The sequence below is a fragment of the Chamaea fasciata genome, unplaced genomic scaffold (genome assembly GCF_029207755.1).
Source record: "Chamaea fasciata isolate MVZ Bird 193981 ecotype frontalis unplaced genomic scaffold, bChaFas1.0.hap1 SCAF_3, whole genome shotgun sequence".
Classification (NCBI taxonomy): domain Eukaryota; kingdom Metazoa; phylum Chordata; class Aves; order Passeriformes; family Sylviidae; genus Chamaea; species Chamaea fasciata.
The window spans coordinates 30,022,745-30,044,375 of record NW_027094088.1 but is presented as its reverse complement, the minus strand read 5'-3'; the positions used below and the strand labels follow the sequence as shown (position 1 = coordinate 30,044,375).

General features: G+C 40.9%; 1 protein-coding gene across 7 annotated transcripts in view; it reads left to right on the top strand.

The window, feature by feature from the left end:
- The window catches only part of TTC7A (tetratricopeptide repeat domain 7A), a 168,215-nt gene that overhangs the window by 68,699 nt on the left and 77,885 nt on the right, over nucleotides 1-21,631 (top strand). For all 7 annotated transcript variants that reach the window (XR_010719970.1, XM_066178467.1, XM_066178471.1 and 4 more), the window contains 3 exons: nucleotides 1,213-1,270; nucleotides 4,678-4,750; nucleotides 11,155-11,315. Coding sequence is in view for 6 of the 7 variants with exons in the window: in XM_066178467.1 (XP_066034564.1) it covers nucleotides 1,213-1,270; nucleotides 4,678-4,750; nucleotides 11,155-11,315 (292 nt within the window). In the remaining variant the exon portion in view is untranslated. The remainder of the gene's footprint in view (nucleotides 1-1,212; nucleotides 1,271-4,677; nucleotides 4,751-11,154; nucleotides 11,316-21,631) is intronic.

Here is a 21,631-nt window from a genome sequence, read left to right as displayed (position 1 = left end):
TTGTGGCCTAAGCAAGTTCTGATCTTTATGATTAGGGAATCCTGAAGTTTGCTGTTCCTCCCAAATGAACCTGGTGTTTTGAAGAACTGTTGGAGGATGGAGGAATAAAAGAGGTCTGATCACTATAGCTACTGCAGCAAATAATTTACTTATAAAATTTCACTCGCTGACATATTGCAGAATCCAAAGAAACTGGTTACCTTTGCAGGTCTTGCAGAAGAACACATCTCTTTCTTCTTGATAACTTTTAAGAGTACTTGAATTTCACTGAGTTTGTTGCCTTATTATATACTACTTAGTAACTTTCTGTTTTGGAGCATACACTGACTTGATGTATCAGATCAGATATATTCATGGGTGATGTTTGCTGATGGATTAACTACTCATCACTTCCTTATGCTGTTGATCAATAACTCTCAATTTCAGGATAGGCAGAACTAGAAACAGCTGCTTTGCAAAATCTGAAAACCGAAGAACCAGAACAAGACAGCCAATGCATTTCTAAAAGCGCTAGGTTTCCAGATGTTTTGGATCTGAGAAAGCCATGTTCTTTTAAGCTCTTCCTCTGTTCCTGTTGATATTGACGATATCTATGATACCCGGGTATAACAAGAGCTTGATTCTTCTCTTCCTTTTCTGGTTTTAGGTAGGAATTAATTTATACATTGATACGTGTGCATACTGGGCAGGATCCATTAGTCAAGCAATTAGAGGCATGGAAGAAGGGCATTAGTGGCTAATGCCACATCTGAAGTAACCTACAAGTCTGTTGTGGTCTCAGAGATGGTGATGTTTTGTCACAGAGCTGTAGATTTGGCTTCTGGTGTTCAACCTGCAGTGCCCTCCTACATGAAGATGGTGGTGGGGGCGGTCTGTATCTGAGTCAGTGTGCTGCAGGTTACTGCTTTTAGCATTTGCAGCAGCCTGGCTGAGGGCCTGTTACCTTCTTGGTATCTACTTAGTGTTTGGCCCCTTCTCCCAGACCCCTTCAATGGCATATGTAAATAAAAAATGCTTCAATATATCAAACAAAGGACTTAAAATAATCTCTAATAAAAATGAATTTGAGAATTCATGTCAAATGAGCACACGCAGAAACACACACAGATTTCTACAGTGTTAACACTCCCAGTTTGAAATACTCTGTACCTTCATTTATTTAATCTGCAACATTGAATTAACTCTTAAATGGCATTGTATCTTGTCCCCCAGCTACTCTAAAGAGCACTCAGGATGAATTAAACAAGAAAGCACTTCAGACTTTGGAGAGGTGAGTAGGAATTCTGTAGACACTTGCATTGTGTATTTTTTGCGTGAATTCAGAAAAGTTTTTCTTTCTATGTTTATTTTTCCTCTGCATAAGGCGTCCTTCCCAGAAAGTTTGAAAACAGTTCATTAGATTTCAGCAGCAGTCTGTCAAAACCATTTTTGTGATGACTGTGCAGTGCAGTGCAGTGACTATTTGACTGAATATCCAAGGTAAGAGTACTGTTCTGCCATCTTGCCAAAAAAGCCTAAGCCCCAAATTAACTGCAGTGAGATCTACAGTGCTGGGAGATGCAGCTTCCTCACACGATGCCAGCTGGCAAACATGGAAAGCTAATTTTGTCTGAATTCCTCTGTGAAGCAGGCTTAAAAGCCTATTTCCATCATGGTGGGAAAGTACCTTCACCATCAGGGTGTAGGCAGCTCTGGGGTTACCTGGCACCAGTGCACCTAGGGGAGAGAATAATTGCTGTCCTAATGAGTGTTTACGTGAGCTGTTGTTGGAAGAGGAGGTTCCAGAGCCAGGGGTGCAAAGCAGGCACCACTCACCTCTCCTTCATCCCTGTATTCTTGGGGAAAACTGATACAATGGCTCCACCCTGGAAGCAACTGCGAATTACACTCTTGTGCAGCTACACTTGAGATCTCAAATACAACTGCTTGATTTAAGACCCCTTTTTGTCCGTTCTGCGAGGTAGACAGATAAGGTGTGAGCTTCCTGGCCCTGTTACAATTAAATTACACCACCCAAAATACACTGGGTGGTGTTGAGGCAGTTATTTACATTTGTACAATTACATCCACATTTTACAACCCATTGTAAATGTAGGTGCCTACTAACTACACATAGCAACTAAATGGAAACTTGTGTGGTCAAAGTCTTGGGCTGAAGTATCTGATTCTGTGTGGTCAAAGTCTTGGTCTGAAGTATCCAATTCTGAGTTTGTTGTGGTCATAATTACGTAAGTGAAGAAAACTTGACATCTCTGGTATCTCAAAGTACAGGTTTAGCAATTTGAACAATGTTAAATGATCTTACCTGTTTTGCTGGTGCTGACCAAGAAGGAGCCCAACATGTTTATCTTACACTGGTTTTGTAGTGAGTGCAAGAACTGAAACCACAGGTACAACTCTGGATATTTACCTTATGGAGATCTGAGAGAAAACTTTTAAAAGCCATTTTTTAATTTACTATTTGTATCAGAAGTGTACTTTTACTTTTAAGTCACACTGGTTTGTGGACTCCAATGTCATACATTAACTTCTGACCAATTTTAAAAACTTGTGGTTCTGCACTGCTTTAAGACTTTTTTTTTATCCTTTGACCTTTCCCCTTGGCTGTGATTTGTTTTCATGGTAACTTTACTCTGCCTAGGAGGCAGACAAACTTCTAGCCAAACATTAGTTACTCAAACCTCAGCCAACAGGAATATATGATAGTGAGCTGATTACTAGTGTTTTTCTAAATGCCTAAGTTTGGCTTCTTTCCTTGTTTTTCACCTCTTTTTGAAGAACATGTATGATCTCTCAGGCCGTGGTTTGGGCTGTAGACATCTTTGTAAGGGGCCTTTTCAGTTGGAAGATTGCACCAAATGTTTTTCTAATTCCTTCTGAGGAAAATGAGCAGTAAAATAATAATCCTTTGTTTCTTCCCAAAAGCACCATTAATATCATCTCCTATACTCTTGTGAGCTTTCCCATTACTTATTGCTGGAGAGGCTACTGGAGGTTTCACAACAGACACTTTGTAAAGAGGTGGCTCACCCTGTCTTAACACCTGATTGCAAACCTGGGCTCTATCTTGTGGAGTTTTGTTGCTTGTTGCAATTTTTTGGGGGGTTGGGCGTTTTTTGGTAGGGGGGTTGTGGTTATTTGGGTTTGGGAGTTTTTTTGTGCTTCTTGAAGTGGAAGGAGAAATTAGTGACTGGTCTGTAGTAATTGCACCTTGATTTCTTTGGCATTGCTTCAGAGCACTTGAGTGCCACCTTGACTAATAGAGTTACAGGTCATATTCAGTCCATACTAAACTAATTTGTTCTAAAGCCATTAGTTATAAAAATCAGCTTCAAAATCTTCTTGCTCACGAGCCAAGATGGCATTTGAAAAGTGGCTGCCATTAAAATGGTGTGTGGTTTGTGTCCTGAAGGAGTTCTTTTGTTGTTATTTGTTTATTATTAGCAAATCAATAGTTTTGGCATGAGTTTTAACCACCAGTGTTGTCAGCCTGTCCTTTCTTCCTCATAAGGACATTAATTGTGCTCACTTTGGGCCTGGCAGTGCAGGTGCAGGTTTCCCTGGTGTCCTGGAACGCAGCCCAGAAAGAGGTCAGGAATGTTAATTGGCTATGAGGGACCTTCCTCTTCCCCATTTCTCCCAAGTGAAATGACTTCCCTATGCTGCAGAGCTGTGAGTGAGCTCTGCAAGTCACAAGGGGAGAATCCACTGGTTCCTGGAGCGGGCTGCCAGGTGGGATGAGCTGCTGCCCCACCTTTCCTCCTAGGTTAGGTTCCCCAAGGCACTATCCCATCTTTGCCTTGGTTAATGGCTTCTCCACAGGCTAGCAAATTCAGACTGCAGTTTCTTGCCTAGCATAATCTGAGAGGGGACAGTTCTGCCCAGGCTGTCCATCCCTGTTCCCTGCCTTGTACAAGTCTTTGCTAAGGGCCTGCGCGTCTGGAACTGGAGACTGTGCAGCCTTCTCTAGCCAAGGCTTCGCTTCAGTGTAGTGCCTGCTGCCTGCTGTGGACTGAAGGTACTATCTTAGAGTCCAAGCTTGAGAAGTAATGGCCTTGGTTTTGGTCCAGGTGCAGCTCCTGTCATCAAATCATTCCTCCCTCAGTGTCTTCCCTTTCCAAATTAGGAGTCTGCTGTCAAAAATTAGATTAGAAGCTGCAGGGTGGAGAATGTTTTTTGTGTTTGAGCACCAGCCTGTGTCACAGGCTCCTGATCTTTAGTCCTCCACGTGCTCATAGTGACTACTTTTTCAGTGCTAACCTAACCCTCTCTTAATGTTTGAAAAGTGGCAGTATAGGAACAAGTTAGACAACTATGTCCATCACCTAAATTACTTAAAATAATGCTTTGATGGGTTTATTATGAGCTCAGAGCTCCTTTTTCCATATTAGTTATCCAAGTTCCAAAATATTAAGTGGCATTTAAGAAAAGAGCATGTAAGTTGTATAATATCCTGGCAGCTGTGTGTCTCATACTTTTTCCTGGGATTCTGGCTTAGCTGGGCCAGCACTGTTCTGCTTTTTGTGTGGTTTCAGTGTGCTCCCCCATTACTGGACTTGTTTTCTGTGGGGGAAGACTGGGTTTTGTTGTGTGCTTGTGTGACACATGATGAAGGAGTTCTGCAAAGTGCAATCTAACAGTCACTTTTCTTTTTGTGTTGTGTGGTCATCCTTAAAGAGCACGTGTCCTGGCCCCTGAAGATCACCAAATCATCCTCTACCTGTCACTGCAGCTGGCTCTTGTCAGACAGGTATGTGAAGTATTTGAAAGTCACTGAGTCACGAGAGGGTGGAAGGACAGTCCAGTTGTACGAGACCCAGGCTTGCTAAACAGGGTCTCTTCCTTCCTGCTTTGTAGCTGGTAACAAGCAGTCAAAATATGTTTATGTAAAATATTTTTTAATTCTTCTTCTAAAAATAATAATTTTGTAGCCCACGGAATGGCCTTTCCTAGGGAGTGCGTTCAGCTCTACCTCCTGAATAGTCTTGGAGCAACCTTGGGTGTGTGGGATGAGCGAGGTGTGTTTATTCCTGTTCCCTGGGTATCAGCTGTGTCCTGCTGCGGCCGCCCCAGAGGCTCTCCTCTTACTGCCCCGTTCCCTATCGTGCCAGATCGCGCTCCCCGCGCTGGAATTGCTTTATTCCATACTTGGGCACGTTTGACGTTAGGCTTTAACGCGTGCTGGAGCTCTGCAGCGAGTGGGATTAGTTGGCATTTGAATGCTGCTGCAGGTGTTAACTCATAAAAATGGAGCTGATCAGAAAATGCTCTGCACTGCCTTTCAGAAAAAAAAAAGAAACAAAAAACTCCAACCACTTGGGCTGTGCTTTATTTTTCTACTCCTTTTTCTTAAAATTGGGGTGTTTTATTTCTCTGTCCTTTCTGTTTAAAAGCTGAAGTCTCTATTGGAGCAGCTTCTGTTTTTTAAATACCTCTCTAGCTGCATTTGAAATTTCATCATTGTAGTTTCTTTCTTTGGCAGGCCTTCTTCTTGCTGCAGTTTTCTCTCCTTAGTCTACACTATGGGGTTGAACAGTTGGGTATTTCTTACTTTCCTGAGCTAATTATGGGAGCTGTGTGTTCATTAGGTTAAACTAATTGTTCCAAGAGAGCACACTCTTGATAATGTCACTTTTGTAACCCTTTCATAATGAGAGCAGTGTGCTGTGAGCCTGCAATAAGAAAGGATAATTAAAATGGCTTATTTAACTTTCTCATCTGCCTACTGGCTGCTTTATGATGCAGTTTGCTCAGCGTCTTTCATTAAAAAGCACCCAGCTACCTTTTTTTCTCTCACAGCTTTTGCCTCATAGGGAGATTGTCTGATCTGCTGCCTTTTCTGCTTGCTATGAGTTAAAGTATTACAGCTTGTCAGCTGCTATCCTGAAAAATAAAATTAAGATTTTTGTGGTCATTGTTTTTTTGTTGTTTTCACTGTTGCTGGCATTTTAAGTCATTCCCCTTTCTTTTTCTCTGGTTGTAGCCTGTCTTTGCAGTGTTGTTTCATCTCTCTTGTTGCTTCATTTCCCTTCCCTCCTGTTCTTTCCATTCAGTCTCTTGTCCCTGTGTTCACTTTCTTCTTTTGTCTGGTTCACCTGTGTGTTTTCATCCTTGATGTTGTGCCAGTCACCTCTGCTCCCACAGCTGTGTGATCTCAGTGTTTTATGTAGTGTCAGCCTGACCCCTGCGATGGTGCTCCTGCTCTTCTCCCATCAAGTGAGATATAAATCTTTAACGCATGCTTGGACAGAGAGGAGATACCTGAGACATCTTTATTTTTAGACTGCTGTAAAATATCCTACTCTTCTTTTGCCAGTTTACTTAATGATAAACATTTGGTAATGCATTTTTAATATCCTTAATTATTTAAAGTATCTAATATATTCTCTTTCTGATTAACTGAAAGATAAATTATACCTTTTTTGATAGATTGCAGTAACTATTGAACATCACAATTAGCGCTTTCATCAGGCAATGCTATAATACCAATAAATCAGGCCTTTTCTACATAGTAGGTTATAATATAAGACCTGAATGTTTTTCTCAGCAAATAGGCCTTTTTGTTTCCATAGTCAGAGTCAATAAATGAGGTAACTGTACCCAGCATTGAAAAATATAGGTATCAGCTTGCATAGATAAGGGAGTGTTTTCATGGAACAAAGCAAGGGAGGCAGCTGACCAGTAGAGTGCCAAGCAAAGCTGGAACAATTCATCTTCCTTGGAAGGCCATGAAATATTTCCAGTAGCACTTCTCTCTGTCACCACTGGGCAAGGCAAAGGGGAAATGGAAAAATGTAAGCATCCTCTAACATGAGATGAGGATGTGACAAGAGGAGTTGGCATTTGAAACCACCAGCAACCAAGATAAAAAATGATGATGAGCTTTGTGTGTGTGCGCCTGTGTCTTAAAGACCCACTGGAGTTACTGGGAAGACTTGGAGGGTCTGCATCAGCCCCAGAGTGTTTTAGTGGATTTTTCAGCCAAACATGGTGTAGAATAACCTGTTTTTTAAGGAGAGTGTAAGTCTGGTTTTCCCCCTGAGCTGAAGTGCCTGGAGGCCGAGGTCCATACCTGCTGCAGTGGATATCTCCACCTGCAGTGCCTGGCTGGCAGCTGGCCGAGCCCAGCGACAAATGAGACTTCTGGCTCCCAACTCCCCGTGGCTGGTTCAGCTGCTTCTCCTGTTTCTGTGGTAACAGCACTTGGATCAGCAAAAACAAGGTAGAATGAACGTTTTAAAGCTGACTGATTTTAATGCATTGCCTTGTTTTTTAGCAGACCAGTTTCTATGGAAATGACTTTCCAGAGTCAGCAGCACTCTTGTTAAGTGTTGATTCCATTTTTTTTGGGGGGGTGGTGGTGTTTGTGACCTTGACTGCCATGTAAATCAATATTGGATATGTAAAAACAACATATGTAGGCTTCATATCTTTTTAATACTTGGTTAGATCTAACCTTTCCTTTCATGAAAACGGGAAGGGAAAGATGGCTAAAGGTCAGCAGCTGAGCACTATAAGTCTCACCAGTTTCCTGTGGACTTCCAACAGACCTCAAGTTTCAAGTGGCGCTATCCAGAAAACACCTACTTCCTTCCCAAGTGTCTGGATGGACAACTAAGATAAATATCGGTTAAGAGACCAGAGAAAATACTTCACCTGTTTTGCCTGGGTTTTAGTGTGGTTTCAAGAAGGAGAGACTGCTGTCTCTGCCCCAATAGAGGAGCTCTGTTTTAGGAGGTATTCAAGTGGTGCTTCTTTCAGTGACTGCTTGGATGTAGGTAGTTCTGGTTTCTCTTTTTCCCAGACCAGCAACTGTCTCCTCTGCTGAACAGCAGCATGCTGCTTTTCTGCCTACATCATAGCCTAGATTGTTCTGGTGATCAAGAATGGCTAAGAATTAAGTAATAGCCCATATACGTGTCTACCCCTGCTTTCCTGAGGTTCTGGTGGACTGTAGCAAGTCTGTTTTCAATGGAAGCTCTTGCCAGTCAGTAAAGCTTTCTCCTTTTCTTGCTATAAAAAGAGATGGAGTGGGTAGTTTTAATGGTTAATTAAGTGTAACTGTCAACTGATGTGAAATTATAAGGCCTGAAAATTTCTCTTTCGAGTTCCTGTTTCATTTGCCATTTTAAATATCCAAGTTCATTCTACTGTTAGGAAGTATTTTTAACACTCATTCTGTTTTCCTTTTTATACCTGTAATTGTGACATACCAGCATTGTTTTTAAAGAGATATATAGCATTATTGAAATAAATCCTTCTATATAAGAGGCAGCCTAAACAATCCATATTGTGACATTATTTTGGTAATGCTGCAAGATGCTATTTCTGGCCTACTGCAGCATCATTTCCTAATCAGTGTGATGTGAAGATACCTGTGTGCCATGCAAAACATGTGGTATATTTGTTAACTGAATGATAAATCAGGGAACTGTAACTTCTTCCAACTGCAGGCTCTACTTAGACTTGCAGTCCAGCTGAAATAAGATTATTTTAAAGTGCAGTACTTGCAGGGAATTTTAAACTGGCAGCCTGCCTCTGATAAAGCCCTGCCGTTCCAGGGTACCATCTGGGGTGCCAGCTTCCATCTTTCTCAAATTATATAGTTACTTAAATAAAAATACGTCTTTGAAAAGAAGTTTGTGTTGACTGCTGCCAAATAACTTGCTTTTGTTGATCTAGAAATTTAGTTTGTATTTCATTGCATCTGGTCTGCTGCAGGTTGTTGTTTCGCATAACGCTTTCTGTAAAGGCATAGAGTTCATATTATTTTTGTCCACAGTTTCTAATTATGCAGCAGTACTGTGTTGGCTATTAATGGTGTTACAGCACTAAGGAGTCTTTTTGGACTCCGGTTAATAAATGAGGTGCCAAGGAAGCATGATTAATTTTCAAGACCAGCCATTGCTGTGACTCTGATGGTACTAGGGGGAAGCACTGAAATGAAATGTAACCATTGCAGGCCGCATGCTACAGAACAAAATTACTTTAGATGACATCTCTTCCAGCAGTATGTGGCTGCCTGTCTAGCAGACACAGGTTTGCAGGAGTGACAACTCACTTTTTTGCTGCTCTATTTCATGTATGTTGCAGCAGAGTCAGAGAGCTCTGAGAGCTTGTTGGATGCCAGCCTCTGTTAGGTGTGTGGACCTGTGTGCAGTTTGATCCTAAGTCACTTTCAACACATAAAGCAAAGTCTCATTCTGCAGATTTGCTTGTGAGTAAGGTCAAGTACCCCTACAATTTTGAAGTCCCTCAGTAAAGGGATTAGTTGCAAGTGTTATTCTTTGTCTTATTCATACTAGCAAATTAGGATCCCCTTCCCAAATAGTTTGAAGAGGACCTTTAGAGATCACCCAGTTCAATCCCTGCTCAAAGAAGGGTCATCTGGAACAGGTTGCTCCAAGTCTCCTCCAGTTGTTTGCTTTGGAGGTTTTTTCTTCTAATGAACTTTTCCCCAAACATGTATCTTCTTTATGAATAGTTGTGCAGCTCTGAGACAGAGAAAGAAATGGAAGGGGTTTTTAGTCCTGAGTAAAAGAAGTCTTGACAGCAGCTTTGTTTTAGCCAGTCAGATGTATATACCTCTGGCCTATCTACTGATGAACTTTGTGGACAGGCAGGTCTGGGCCCACCACAGTCTGGTCCTGGCTCCGAGATGTCTTGTCATTGCTAGAATTTTTACATTATATGAAAATATGTTCTAGTAAACTGCTGAGGAAACATGGGTGATTAAAGCCAACGTGTTTACCTTTGCAGTAGGCTTTGACAACACGTGTTGTTAAAGTAGCTCCACTGACAAGCAGTAATTCATTAAAGCTGAGCACTCAGTCATATATCCCAGCCTGAATCCAAGCCAGGACATTCAGCAGTTTTGACGCTGTGGGCCAGATGCCAGTTTAGGGTTATGTCTGGAGCAGTCACACTGATCTCCAGGCTTGCATGGAGTCACCAGTAATAGAGTAGTTAACTACCGCAGCTCGTGTATGCACAGCAAAAGAGAAATGTCACTTGGACGTTAGGATGAAGTTGTCCTATGAACAGAATATCCACTGCTCCCAGAAGGATACCTGGGATCTAGATAATCAACAACCTCTGTTGTAGCTGCAGGCAGTGTAATTGTTGCTTTCCTTAGTTATGTGCTACTTGTTTCTGTGAGAGGTCTGTGGAGGCGGTGGGAATTTGACACTGGTGGTATGCCAGGGTAGAAGCATGTCTGTAAAGCTTTGCTAGGTGGGAAGTTCTCATAGTACGAAAGAAGGAACTGCATTCTCCATCCATTAAGAGAAGGAACAGGAAAACATACATGAGGAAAAGAAATTTATGCACTTCTATGCTTTGTTTTCTGCAAATTTCCAGAGCCACAGAAATGAAATAATTTAAGTAACAGTAATTTCAGATGCTAGAGAATCTTAAAGAAAATCCTCTACATAAAACTTATTGGTAAACAAATGAAAGAAAATCTGCTAAGAAGTTCCCTTTTGAACAGATAGCCTAAAATAGTGTACTGGATCATAAAGAGCATGTGATATACTTGCATTCATTATAGATGTTAAGTTTTCTGCCAAGTGAGACTTGGTTCTAATAACATGCTGCTGCTGTGATTGTCAAGACTGCTCTTCACATCACTGCTTGCAAATACATTTCTTTTTCTGACAGCATTTTAAATCTTGACTCTTTTACCATTGAATATTCTAGAGTATGTTCTTGACCCAAATCACGAAAGGCTTTGTGCAGCCATTGTGAGGGACAAAATGCAGCAGAGATGTGTAATGTTCACCCCCAGGTGAAGAGCCAGCCACCCATCCTGGAAAATGGAGCTGAGAGTTGGGCCTCTGTGGTGGACCTATTTGTGTTTACATTCTATCAGCATAGAATCACCTTGCCAAAGGATGAGGGGGTTGATTGGATCAGGTCTGCTGCTCTTGTTTATAAGCAGTGATTTAATAATGCTGCAGACTTCTTTCTCTAGAATGTGCGGGGTTTTTTCAAGTGCAGTCTGTTAATTTTGGCAGCCTATTTCAATAGTAGAAGGTGCCTAAGTAGAACTTTTGCAGAATTTCTAATTACTCTTTTTGTTCTTATTTTTGAGGCATAATGTAGGACTGAAAGACTGATGTGTTCTCTTGTTATTTCCACCCCATCTCCTTCTAGATTTCAGATGCTATGGACCATCTTCAAGAAGCCCTGCAACTATGCAAAGATGACATGAATTCACTTCATCTACTGGCCCTCCTCTTTTCAGCTCAGAAGCACTATCAGCATGCACTGGATGTTATCAACATGGCTGTTGTTGAATACCCAGAAAGCTTTAGGTAAGAGTTGTTGCCTGGTGCCAATACAGCCAGTCAGGAATGAACGGCTCACTAGCTCTATTGTTCTCAGTTATACCCAAGGAGCCTGTTAAATCACATGTGTTACAGGTGTGTCACTCTCATCCTGGAGAGGGTATTCTTCTACTTTCTGTCTTCACAGTGTTTCTGTGTTCCTTATGCTTGCTTTCTTTTCCAGTATTTGTCTTTCTGTATTGTGTTGATGGTGTTGTTTCCTGTACATCTCCCTGAAGGTTTTTTGTATTTCATTTTAGACGTGGAGAAATGAGCGTGCGACAACTATGACAGCATCTGTATCACAAATAATTTTATATTTGGTAACTTCCTGGTTAAAAACAAATTTTTCTTGCATTGACCATTGTTTTGATGCTCATCTATGACACAGTTTGCTGCAATATGACAGCTGGGGAAAAAGATCAGTTGAAAATCACAAGCTGTGATAATGTATAGCTGAGAGGAAGGATGATTTGCCTGCCTAGGAGTAGGTTTGAATCAGCACAGACTTCTTGGAGCCAAAGGCTTCCACTGTTCTATGTTTGACTCAGACCTTCATCCATCTGAGGGAGGTAAATTGAATTCCATGCAATTTACTGTCATGACCTTTCAAAACTATGAATTTGTCTGTTCTGTGCAAAAATTAAAGCTACTGTAATATTCTCTGGTGATTTCATACTAGCTGAGTTTCTCAGCCAAACTGCAGAAAATCCTACTGCGTTGCTGAAAAACCAACTTTCATTTGGAATTGCCTGTGCTTAAATGGTGTTCTAAACCTGTGCATCATTGTCTTTAGATAGCGTGCATTCTCAGCAGCCTCCACAGGTTTAGTCCAGAAGCTGAGTGGAATGTTGTCTAAACAGAGCAAAGGAAGGTCAAACGAAGATTGAGACTGTCTAAATGTGAACTTGAATGCTTTGGGACCTTTCAGAATTATGGTGCTGTATCAGCATATGATGTTTTTATTGTAAGCTGCGTGTTGCCATTTTAAATAGCTTTGTTGCCTGTGTTTCTGGGGTTAGTTACTTTGTGTATGTGAGGAGCTAAGACTGTCAATGCGCATCTTTGAAAATGAAGTGGAAATTAGTAATGGAAACGCTCTTAAAATGATGCCAAGATCTCTTCAGAGTGTGAACACAGATATGACTGAAGCAGGAAATAGCCCAGTGGCTGCTGAATTGTATTCTAGGGTTTTAAAGTAATAAACATAGTAAGAAACCCTCATACAGTGAAAGGTCACATTGTACCGTCAGAGATCAGATGTTTGTTGAAGACTACAAAAACACCTAAAGATACACAAGACAGAGGAAGAGGTTGTTTATGTCAGGACAAGAGTGTTTGCCTTGTCCAATTTACCTACTGATCCATCCTGTCCTGGAGTTTTCCCCCAGCAGTTACTGATTATTTATGTTTCAGGGGAGGACAAAACCTAGCGGACATTGTATGCAAAGTAGCTTGGAGGACTGCTGAGTGGGTTCCTTTGTGCTGTCTGGTCATCTGATTTCCCCAAAGCTGAAAATAATATTATCTCTTATGTTTCTGTGAGTGCGAATTTTGATGTGCACAAGGATCTTTGCCAAAGAGTAGCAGAATAGGTTGTTTTTGATAGAAACCATTAGTATTGGTAATGAAGGCCCAGCTTCACACTTGCTCCTAGACACAGCCTTGTTGACATGTGGGCCCTTGGAGGGACTCCTCTTTGTTCCTTGCATGCACAGGGGGGTATAAGAAGGGTGACAGTGAGACTCATTCACAGGTACACATGGATTAAGGAGTAGGGGCTGGCTTCTTGCCTCTGCTGTGTGACTACCCTGTCTCCATGTGGGTCTTTCTCTTAACCAGCCAGCAAATAACTCATGAGTGAGGGAATGGAGAATGTCAAGAGTTCAAGGCAAGAAAAAAGAGAAAAGCTTAAAAAATAGAATTAAACAGATGTTTCTGAAAAAAGGAATAGCAATCCAATAAGGAGGGGAAAAGCAAAAATAAAGTACATCCATAGTTTGTACCAAATTTGAAACCATTTTAGGCTTTCTAGTGCAGTTTATGCTAGAAGGGCTTTACTGCTTTGTAAAACCTCTTTGAAGGGACCTGATGCTATTGTGTATCTCCAGTTGCTACTGCCTTATAGAAAAATGCTAATTTTACTACTGTATGGAGTGACTACAAGATGTTTCATGTAAATAGTGTAGGCAAGTTCAACTGCATGATTTTAAAGCTTTATTTAAAAGTAGTTGATTATTTTTCCCAATTCACATTTGTATGAACCAGGCAACTGTGTAATGTGTTGCCTGGGGGCTCCCTTCCTAATGACATCTCTTTTTGGAAGCACAGTTTGATGGCATGTATCAAAAAAAGATGATGAAAGCTGCGTTAAGGGACCTTAGGGCTCTGTAGATGGCAGAAAAAAAGCCCGGAAGCGTTACCTAGATGTATATCCTAAATAAAAGAAAGCATAAGATGTAAAAAATTAAGGACTTAGCTGACCCAAACTACAGCCGTCACATACTGTTTCCCTGGTCTCTGTATGTAATTAAAATGAGTTAGTTCCTGCTTTTTTGGTTTTATATTAAATCCTTTCATTACAAATGTTAAGGAAGAAATTTTTCAGGATAGTTCATGTAGTTGGCTGTTGGCTGAAGCAGTTGGAAAAAATACACTGCATTGTTCAGCTAACACACAACATCCTTTGGCATGAACTTCATAATACTGACCCAAGTATGTCTGAAAGTGCCCCTTGTTAATTGTTTTAACATTTACTGCACATTTCAGAGGTTGATGTGGTGCTCAGGGAGGAGGGATGTGAAACGTAGGCACTGAATACGGCAAGGGATGCAGTGGTTTGGACTGAGCTATTGAAGAGCTGGTGTCCAAAAGGCCCAAAATGAACTGAGGAAGATGACTTCTTGAAAGGTGGCATATAGTAACAAATCCATTGCATTACAGTCAGTGAATGACTGACTGAATTTGAACACTTGAATGTTCTGTCAAGCAGTGACAGAGGAAGACTTAAGAAAAGAAGAATGAGAGCCAGCTCTCCTGAACATATTGCGAGCTGGAGTGAGCCAGAAGAGATACACTGTCTTGCCATGACTCTAAAAGATAGAAATAGCAACCTTTACATGGAAGGTATCACCTGAAAAATTGGTGACATCTGTCTGTGGAGTGAGACTGCCCAGGATAAAACTTAGTGATTTTACATCCTGTCAGTGATGGTATTCTTTTACAAGAGGCACATGAATGCAGTACCAGCAGTTGGCTTTGGTGTATATTTTTGAAAGGACTATCTTCAGCGCATTTGGGTAAGAAGACTCCTGTTAGCATTATGTGTCTTCCCTCCTGGTCAGTAATGCAAATCATAAGCCTTTCTGAAGATGAGTTCCTGTAATTGTTTTCCAGCTCAAAGGCCAGCCTTTGGTTAGTGTTCTGCCTGAGTCTGGCAGTGATTACTTCCACAGGCTTGTTTCAGGGAAGAAATAATGTTAGTGAACACTCCCTTGCCCTTCAGGTGATCTTCTTAAAATAATTCATTTTTTTATTTAGAAAGAATTTTGCTTTTTAAAGTCTGTATCCACCTCACAGTTTTCCATGCAGAAGTCCCATGAATCTAGCAGCCTGCAGAATCCACCACAGAACCCAACATTCTCCTTTATTTCTGGCTAGTAATATTTCCTCCCAGTTTTGCTTGTGTAAAAGTGTCTTTGCCTTCCTGATTCAGCCATTCCTCCAGAACTACTGTTTTGCTCTCTGGTCATCTTTTAGCTCTAATTGGTTAGCTTCCAGCATTGAAAAAAAAAATTAATGTCTATACCAAGTATAAAGTTGGAAGTAGCATATCAATTTTATGGATACAATCAGTTGTATTTCTCCCAGACTGCTTATCCAAACCTGTTCTGTTGTTCACCAGGTAGTTTTTTATCTCCTGGATGACTCCCCATTATGTTAGAACAATACAATCCTCTGGCATAACATGTCACATCATCTAATTGCTGCCCAATGTGATGGTGAATATTTTGTTAAATGACTGTGTCTCTGTGGCAGTTCTGCATGTTGCACAGGGGTTGTAACTCTCTTAAATGAACAGATGCTAATATTCCTTCTCTTTCTAGACTATAAGTCACTATTCTGTTGCTGTCAGAGTCTGTAAACTAGTTACAAAGAGAAATAGCAAAACTTTCAGGAAGCACTGCTGTTCTACACATAAAGACTCAAAAAGAAACAGGTGGGTTGGTGTTTTGGAGCAATGTAGCTGTCAAATGCAGGTGCTTTTGTTCTACAAGAAGCTAGCACAAAAGTAATTACTGTAAATGTAGTGGGGAAAAAAGGCTCAGAAGGCCAATAAATATTAAATGTGTATCTTGGAAAATGTTTATAAAGAAGGAAGTAAATTCTGCTTGGGGAATTGTGTGTGTTGTCTTGGTGTTGGTGTTCTAGCAGAAATGGTTTCTTTGTTACAGCCAGCCCTCAAAATACAACATCCTCTTCTAGATTAGAAGTGGCTTACTGACAGAAAATGTCCTTGATTTCATCACTGCTACATTTATTTCATTAAGGGCATGTGAAGTAATTGTCTGGCAAGATCTATTTGTCATAGTCTGGTGCAGGCTTACTGTGGGGAGAGCTATTCTGTGGAATATAAGCAATGTCATTTAGCAGGTGCTTCCATTTACCTCAAAAAAACCCAACCCTGATGTAAAATCGCAGGATCAGTAAAAATCAGTAAAAAACGCAGGATTAAACTGCGTTTGAATTCATTTCGAGTTTGAATTCTCTTTCCATAGCTTGTTAAGCTCTTTCTTGTGTGTTTAAAATAAACATCTCGTGCCTTCTTTGAGCCTTAGCTTTATGGGCACTGGTAGAGTCCTGCAGTAGTGTTGACAGCAGTAAAGTAGATCTGTGTTCTTGCCTATAATCTTCATGGAGAGCACAGTTGTCTCTCCGTTGATGGTTAGCCCACCTTTGTGTTGTGGCTGATCTACACTAGCACTGTGAAATGAAGATAGTTGTGTCCTCTGCCCCTCCCACCTCACCCCCAGGTATCACAGCTGCACATGCCCTGGAATGGTTTTACGTGGAAGTGGTGGTGTCCTCTTAGCTTTAGAGAATCAGGTGAGCCTATTTATGATTCCAGTTCATCATTAGGCAGGAGGCAAGGAAGCCAGTACATCTTGGTGAGAGAACAGCTTGTTAAAATTCTCAGAATACTGTTTTGTTTGAATTCCTCAAGGGTGTAAGATCTAAGGCAAGGACAGATTAATATTTTGGCTGTAGCATTTGATCATGCTAGATAACTTTTGTAAATAGGATATTCAAAACTCTTAAGGGTGGAGCTTTTGTAAGCTGACTTCTTGTAGTGGTGTGTTCACAGCCTGGCTGGTGAGAGTGACCCAAAAATGTTTTTATTTCTTTATTGACGCCCCAGACAATAATACAAAGTAATAAAAAATGGAAGAATGTACTTGAGTGATATAACAATACTGTGCTACAAGAATACAAAATGTGTTAGGCTTCTGTGATTCACTAAAACAAGAGAGACGTAGAGACGGAAAGGTTGAGCTGGGGTTTTTGCTGTGGTAACCATGAATGTTTGCTTCTGTTGGCATGTTACAATTCTTTGTTTTTATAGAATTAACCTTAAAAAACCTTGGTGATATATTGCAATAATTGGGACTACACTCTGGAGAACTAGTAATGATACTGAGTGTTTGTACGTCAAATATATGAAGGAAAAGCTTTAAGGTAGTCTCCTGACTCCTATTAAAGATGACACAGATACCTAAAGGAAAAAAAAAAAAAAGTAAGAAAGAAATCCAAGAGTGCTTTTTTCTGGTTTGGATTTATTTTCATACTTCTGGCACTGCCTTCCTCACCCCCCATGATGAAGAAACAAAATGAATTCATGAGTTACAGTATCCAAGACTGGATTCCTCTTTTGGCAGGTTTAAATTGACATGTGCATGCTTCTCTAAGGATCGCAGTCTGATCTAAGACAAAAATTCAGCAGGTGAGCATGATAGCCTTTTATTCACCAGCTTGATGTGGTGGAAAGAAATATCCCCCTAGATAATGTCTGTTTGTGCCAGGAATGGATTTGGTTTAGTGTACATTATCAATCCATCTGAAAATTCCAGGACAGGATTCAAAGGTAACTGGAGCGAATTCCATTCCCTCAAAGCACAGGGTTCAGGATGTGAATAAAAGGAGTTAAATTGAGCTTAGAGAGGAAACCTACTGCAGACTAATTTTCTGAGTATGGTATGAAAAGAAGGAACAGATTAGCAGTTTTCCAACCTTAACAGTAATGGTTCAGATTTTTCCTCTGGATGAAAAGTCAATTTTATTTCATAATATCTTTTTTCTCTAGTTATCTGAGTGAATAGCTGCTGCCTCCATGTATTTAAGGCCTTTATAGTGAGCAGCAGTGCTTCTAGATGTTTGTTTTGGCATTGGAGAGGTAACACTAGTTATGCAAATGCAGACATAAGGAATTTAAGAATAGGTTCAAAAATGCAGGAATAGCATGGCTCATTTGAATTACCAGCCACAAGTTCTGTGCTTCACAACTCTGTACATCTGCCTTACCAATGAGTTAGAGCCCCCAACACACACTTTGCTCCCTACTAGGGGCCATTTTCTTTGAGACAGCTGCAGCATGTTCTGCTTTATATTCAAAGGAAGCCTTCAGGAGCCCTGACTGCCTGCACTGGATACCAGAGGATATTGAAAAATAGCACATGTGTATTATCTGGGCAGCAGAGTCATTGTCAGTAGGAACTTACACAAATGGAGTTTAGCCTTAGTATGTGCTTGTAGGGGTTATCCAAGGTGAAAATGGACTTAGTGATTGAGATCCCTGTGTTGCCACCAGGTGATTTTGTGACCTCCAAAGGTAGACCTGGGTCATGGAGATCCCAAGGAGAACCTAAGGCATGCTTGCTGCCTGGAAATCAAAAAGAGAACCAAGGGAGGAAAGTGGTGTTGGTATGGGAAGCCCAGCTCTAAACTTTCCCCTCCTGCTGTGGGGCTACACAGGTATTCAGTGGGGCTGAATGGGATGCCAGCTTTTATTAGCAACTTCAGACAACGATTCTGCTGGAGAACAAGGTTTTGGAGCCTTCCTGAACTGCTTCAAGGCACTCTCAATATATGGATAAAAGTGAAAACAAAATACCCTGCTTGTCTCGTTTTTTTTATTGCTTCATATCTGGTGAAAGTGAAGGCTTTGGAAATTCTTCTGTCAAACATACAGATACAGTAATCTGAAATTGTTTCCTGAGGCGCTCAGAAACTGATTAGCAGGGAAGTATGGGAAAATATTTTCTCAATTTTCTGAGGCCTTAAAAGAGTCTCAAATGCAAGGATGATCAAGAGTCTTTTTTGTTGTTGTTGTTGTTGGGAATTGACTTTTGAGAATAAAAAATGGAATTCAGTGAGAATTACTGTTGAAAACCGTTACTGTGAAACAGATCCTGAAATATGGAGAGGCATGGATGTTATACTTAGCAAATTGTTTCTCAGTGCAGGAAATTGCTTTCCAAAAAGTCTACAGTGCGCTCAAGCTATGTTGTCTTGAGATGAGTAGAGTATAATGCTCTGATCTCTCAGTGGAAGGGTTGGCTTTTTTCTTTCCAGCTGGAAATTTCTGACTTGAGTGACTTCTGCTCTAAGGTCCTAGGAGTATTTATTTATCTAATGAGAAGAGCACAAAATGTTTTGATTTGTATTTTCTTCAAAAAGAAGAGGGAGGGGGGGTTTCTTCAGATGTTCTGAAGAACTCACCAGGGAACACAGACTAAGAATGGTAATTTTTCAGCCACAAATGTGGTTTTTTACCTTCTGAAAACAGGGAAGGCCTTTGCTCTTCACTGTGTTAGAAATACTTGCAGTAACTGGCAATGATGGCACCTTAGATGGTAAGTCAGCTTCTGTTACCATTGTGTTTAATTTCTGCAGTACCAAATATGTAAGCAGGCACAGTCATACTATTTGATATTAGTCACTATTGGTGTTACTTAATATTTTAGTTTCTTTTTGTAAAGGAATAATAATGATGAATGGAGATGTTCTCTTGGAGAGAGAGATTGTAACCTAGAAATTCTGTGTTACCAACGTGTCTTAGAAAATATCATGACGTATTTCTTATTATGCTGACATTTTTACAACAGGAAAGAGATAATATAAATCATTTTACTTTCCCTTATTCAATTTTACCTTGACCTGAAGCTTTCTGTTATGTACGTAGTTTGGCATTAAATTTGTCCTAAGGCTGTATATTAGGAGGAAGAGGGAATATCAGGATGGAGTGCTAAATAGCCTAATCAAGCACCACAGTCATTAGCAGTTTTTTCCTATATACACCAACAGAAAATTCAACCCAGAATGATGCAAGTGTGACACAGAACTGTTTTTCTGAGTGCTGTGGCTGGACATGTGAACTGCTGGAAATTAATGCAGTGAACTCTATTCCATGTGTCTCTATCAGCTGGAGAAGTGGCAGGAGGTTGGTATCTAGTACCTCAAATCAAATTCATACCAGTAAACAGTTGATCTGAAGTTCAAATTCATTGTGAATAGGCTCCTGGACATTTTAATATTATTTTTTTTCTTTTATTTTTTCCTTCTGCAATCTGGCCTTTTGCATCTGCTGTCTGGGTGCTTGTGATGACTTTAGATTTTCCTGTTGTTTTTTTTTTATTTTCTCAGGACAAGGTCAATGTCTTTCCACTGAAGGTAGGGTATGTAGTACAGTGGGGGTCTGAACCCAGCTGGGAATATACATGTCTCTGCAGTCTGTGTAATGAACAGGAGAGATGATGAGCTGGCAAGGAACGGTGTTGCTGAGTGCAAGAGGAAGCCCTGCCTCCTGCCCCATGAGTTTCGTCAGTCAGCCATTTTGTGTGATTCTTCAAAATGTAGCCACTTTCTGTGTTGGGAAGAAAAAGGGAAGACTCTTCTGCCTGGCATTTCAGTAATGTTTAAGTATGCAATAGTGCACAGTAGGAAGGACATAACCCAACATGAACCAAAGGGATACAATACAGCTGTGAGGAGCAGCTTTAAGTCTTCTCCAGCCCTGCACAGAACCGTTGCAGCAGAAGTGCTTTGAGAGCCCAATGTGATGCAGCATTGCAGAATGGCACTTGAGGAAAAGATTATATAGCATCTCCCACCCCCTGGCGCATGTGCCAGGGGCCCCACCAGGAGGAGTGGAACTCCCTGGCAGATAAAAATGCAGAAATGACAGATGGGCATTGATTAGCCTGGATCTCTGAACTTTTGCAAGGCAAGTGTTAAGAATGAGTGCTTGAGGTTGCTTAAAAAAGCAGCAGCAAGGCTATCAGTGAAACCCAGATTGCTCAGATGGCAGTGTGGCCTCAAAAAGAGGTGAGGATGCTCCACTGCAGCAGGCAAAGCACTGGTGGTAACTAGCACTGCATAGCAGACAAGGACTCTGAGAGCAACAGTGTCAGGGATTTTCCTGACCTGCACAGAGTAGTCTCCAAGGTTTAGATGTCCCATGTGCTGTGTTAAAACAAAGCTGGCAGTAATGTGTGCCTCAGGAAGCTGCTGGTAGGTGGCATGGGGCCAGTGTTCATTTCGGGTGGTTCATGGTGCGGCCATCCAGCTGTGCTGATCTCACCCCTGCAGGATTTTTAATCTATGTGGGATTGTTTTAATCTGTTCTCTTCCTACATATCCAGAAATAATGGCTGCTGAGAGGGGGAGCACTGAGACTTTGACTGCCTTTGAGCAGTCCTGCTACAGTGCTGTTCTGTAATGGGATTTCTTGAAAGCTGTGCATAGTAATATTGGAAGTTTATTGTTTGGAAGGATTGGTGATTTGTTTGGTTTTCTTTGCATCCAGAGTGCCTATGTGAATTAGTGCTACTTCATATGTATTTATATGTAACAGTCAGGATGCATATACTAAATTATCTTTCAATGAAAAACGTTCTTTTGAAACTAAACTGGATGGTACATTTTCTTGTTTATTGCTCTGCTGTTAAAGCAGATGGAAATGTCTGGAGTCTCCCTTGTTGCCAGGGGTATAAACTATGTCCCATCTTAATCAAGAGGCTGCACATTGTCAGTTTGGAAATACCAACTGAAACAAGGTTTTTGTATTTCAAGTTCACTTAAGGAAAAAAAAGATTCAATATATATGGGCTCTTTGGAGCCTTCACACCAGATGATTTTCAAATATAATAGGGATTGAAGCCTGCTCTACTAGCAGCACTGGAATTATGTTGCTTCATTTTCTGTGGCAACCAGCAATTGCCTGCTGCTTCACTGGCCACCTGCAAACA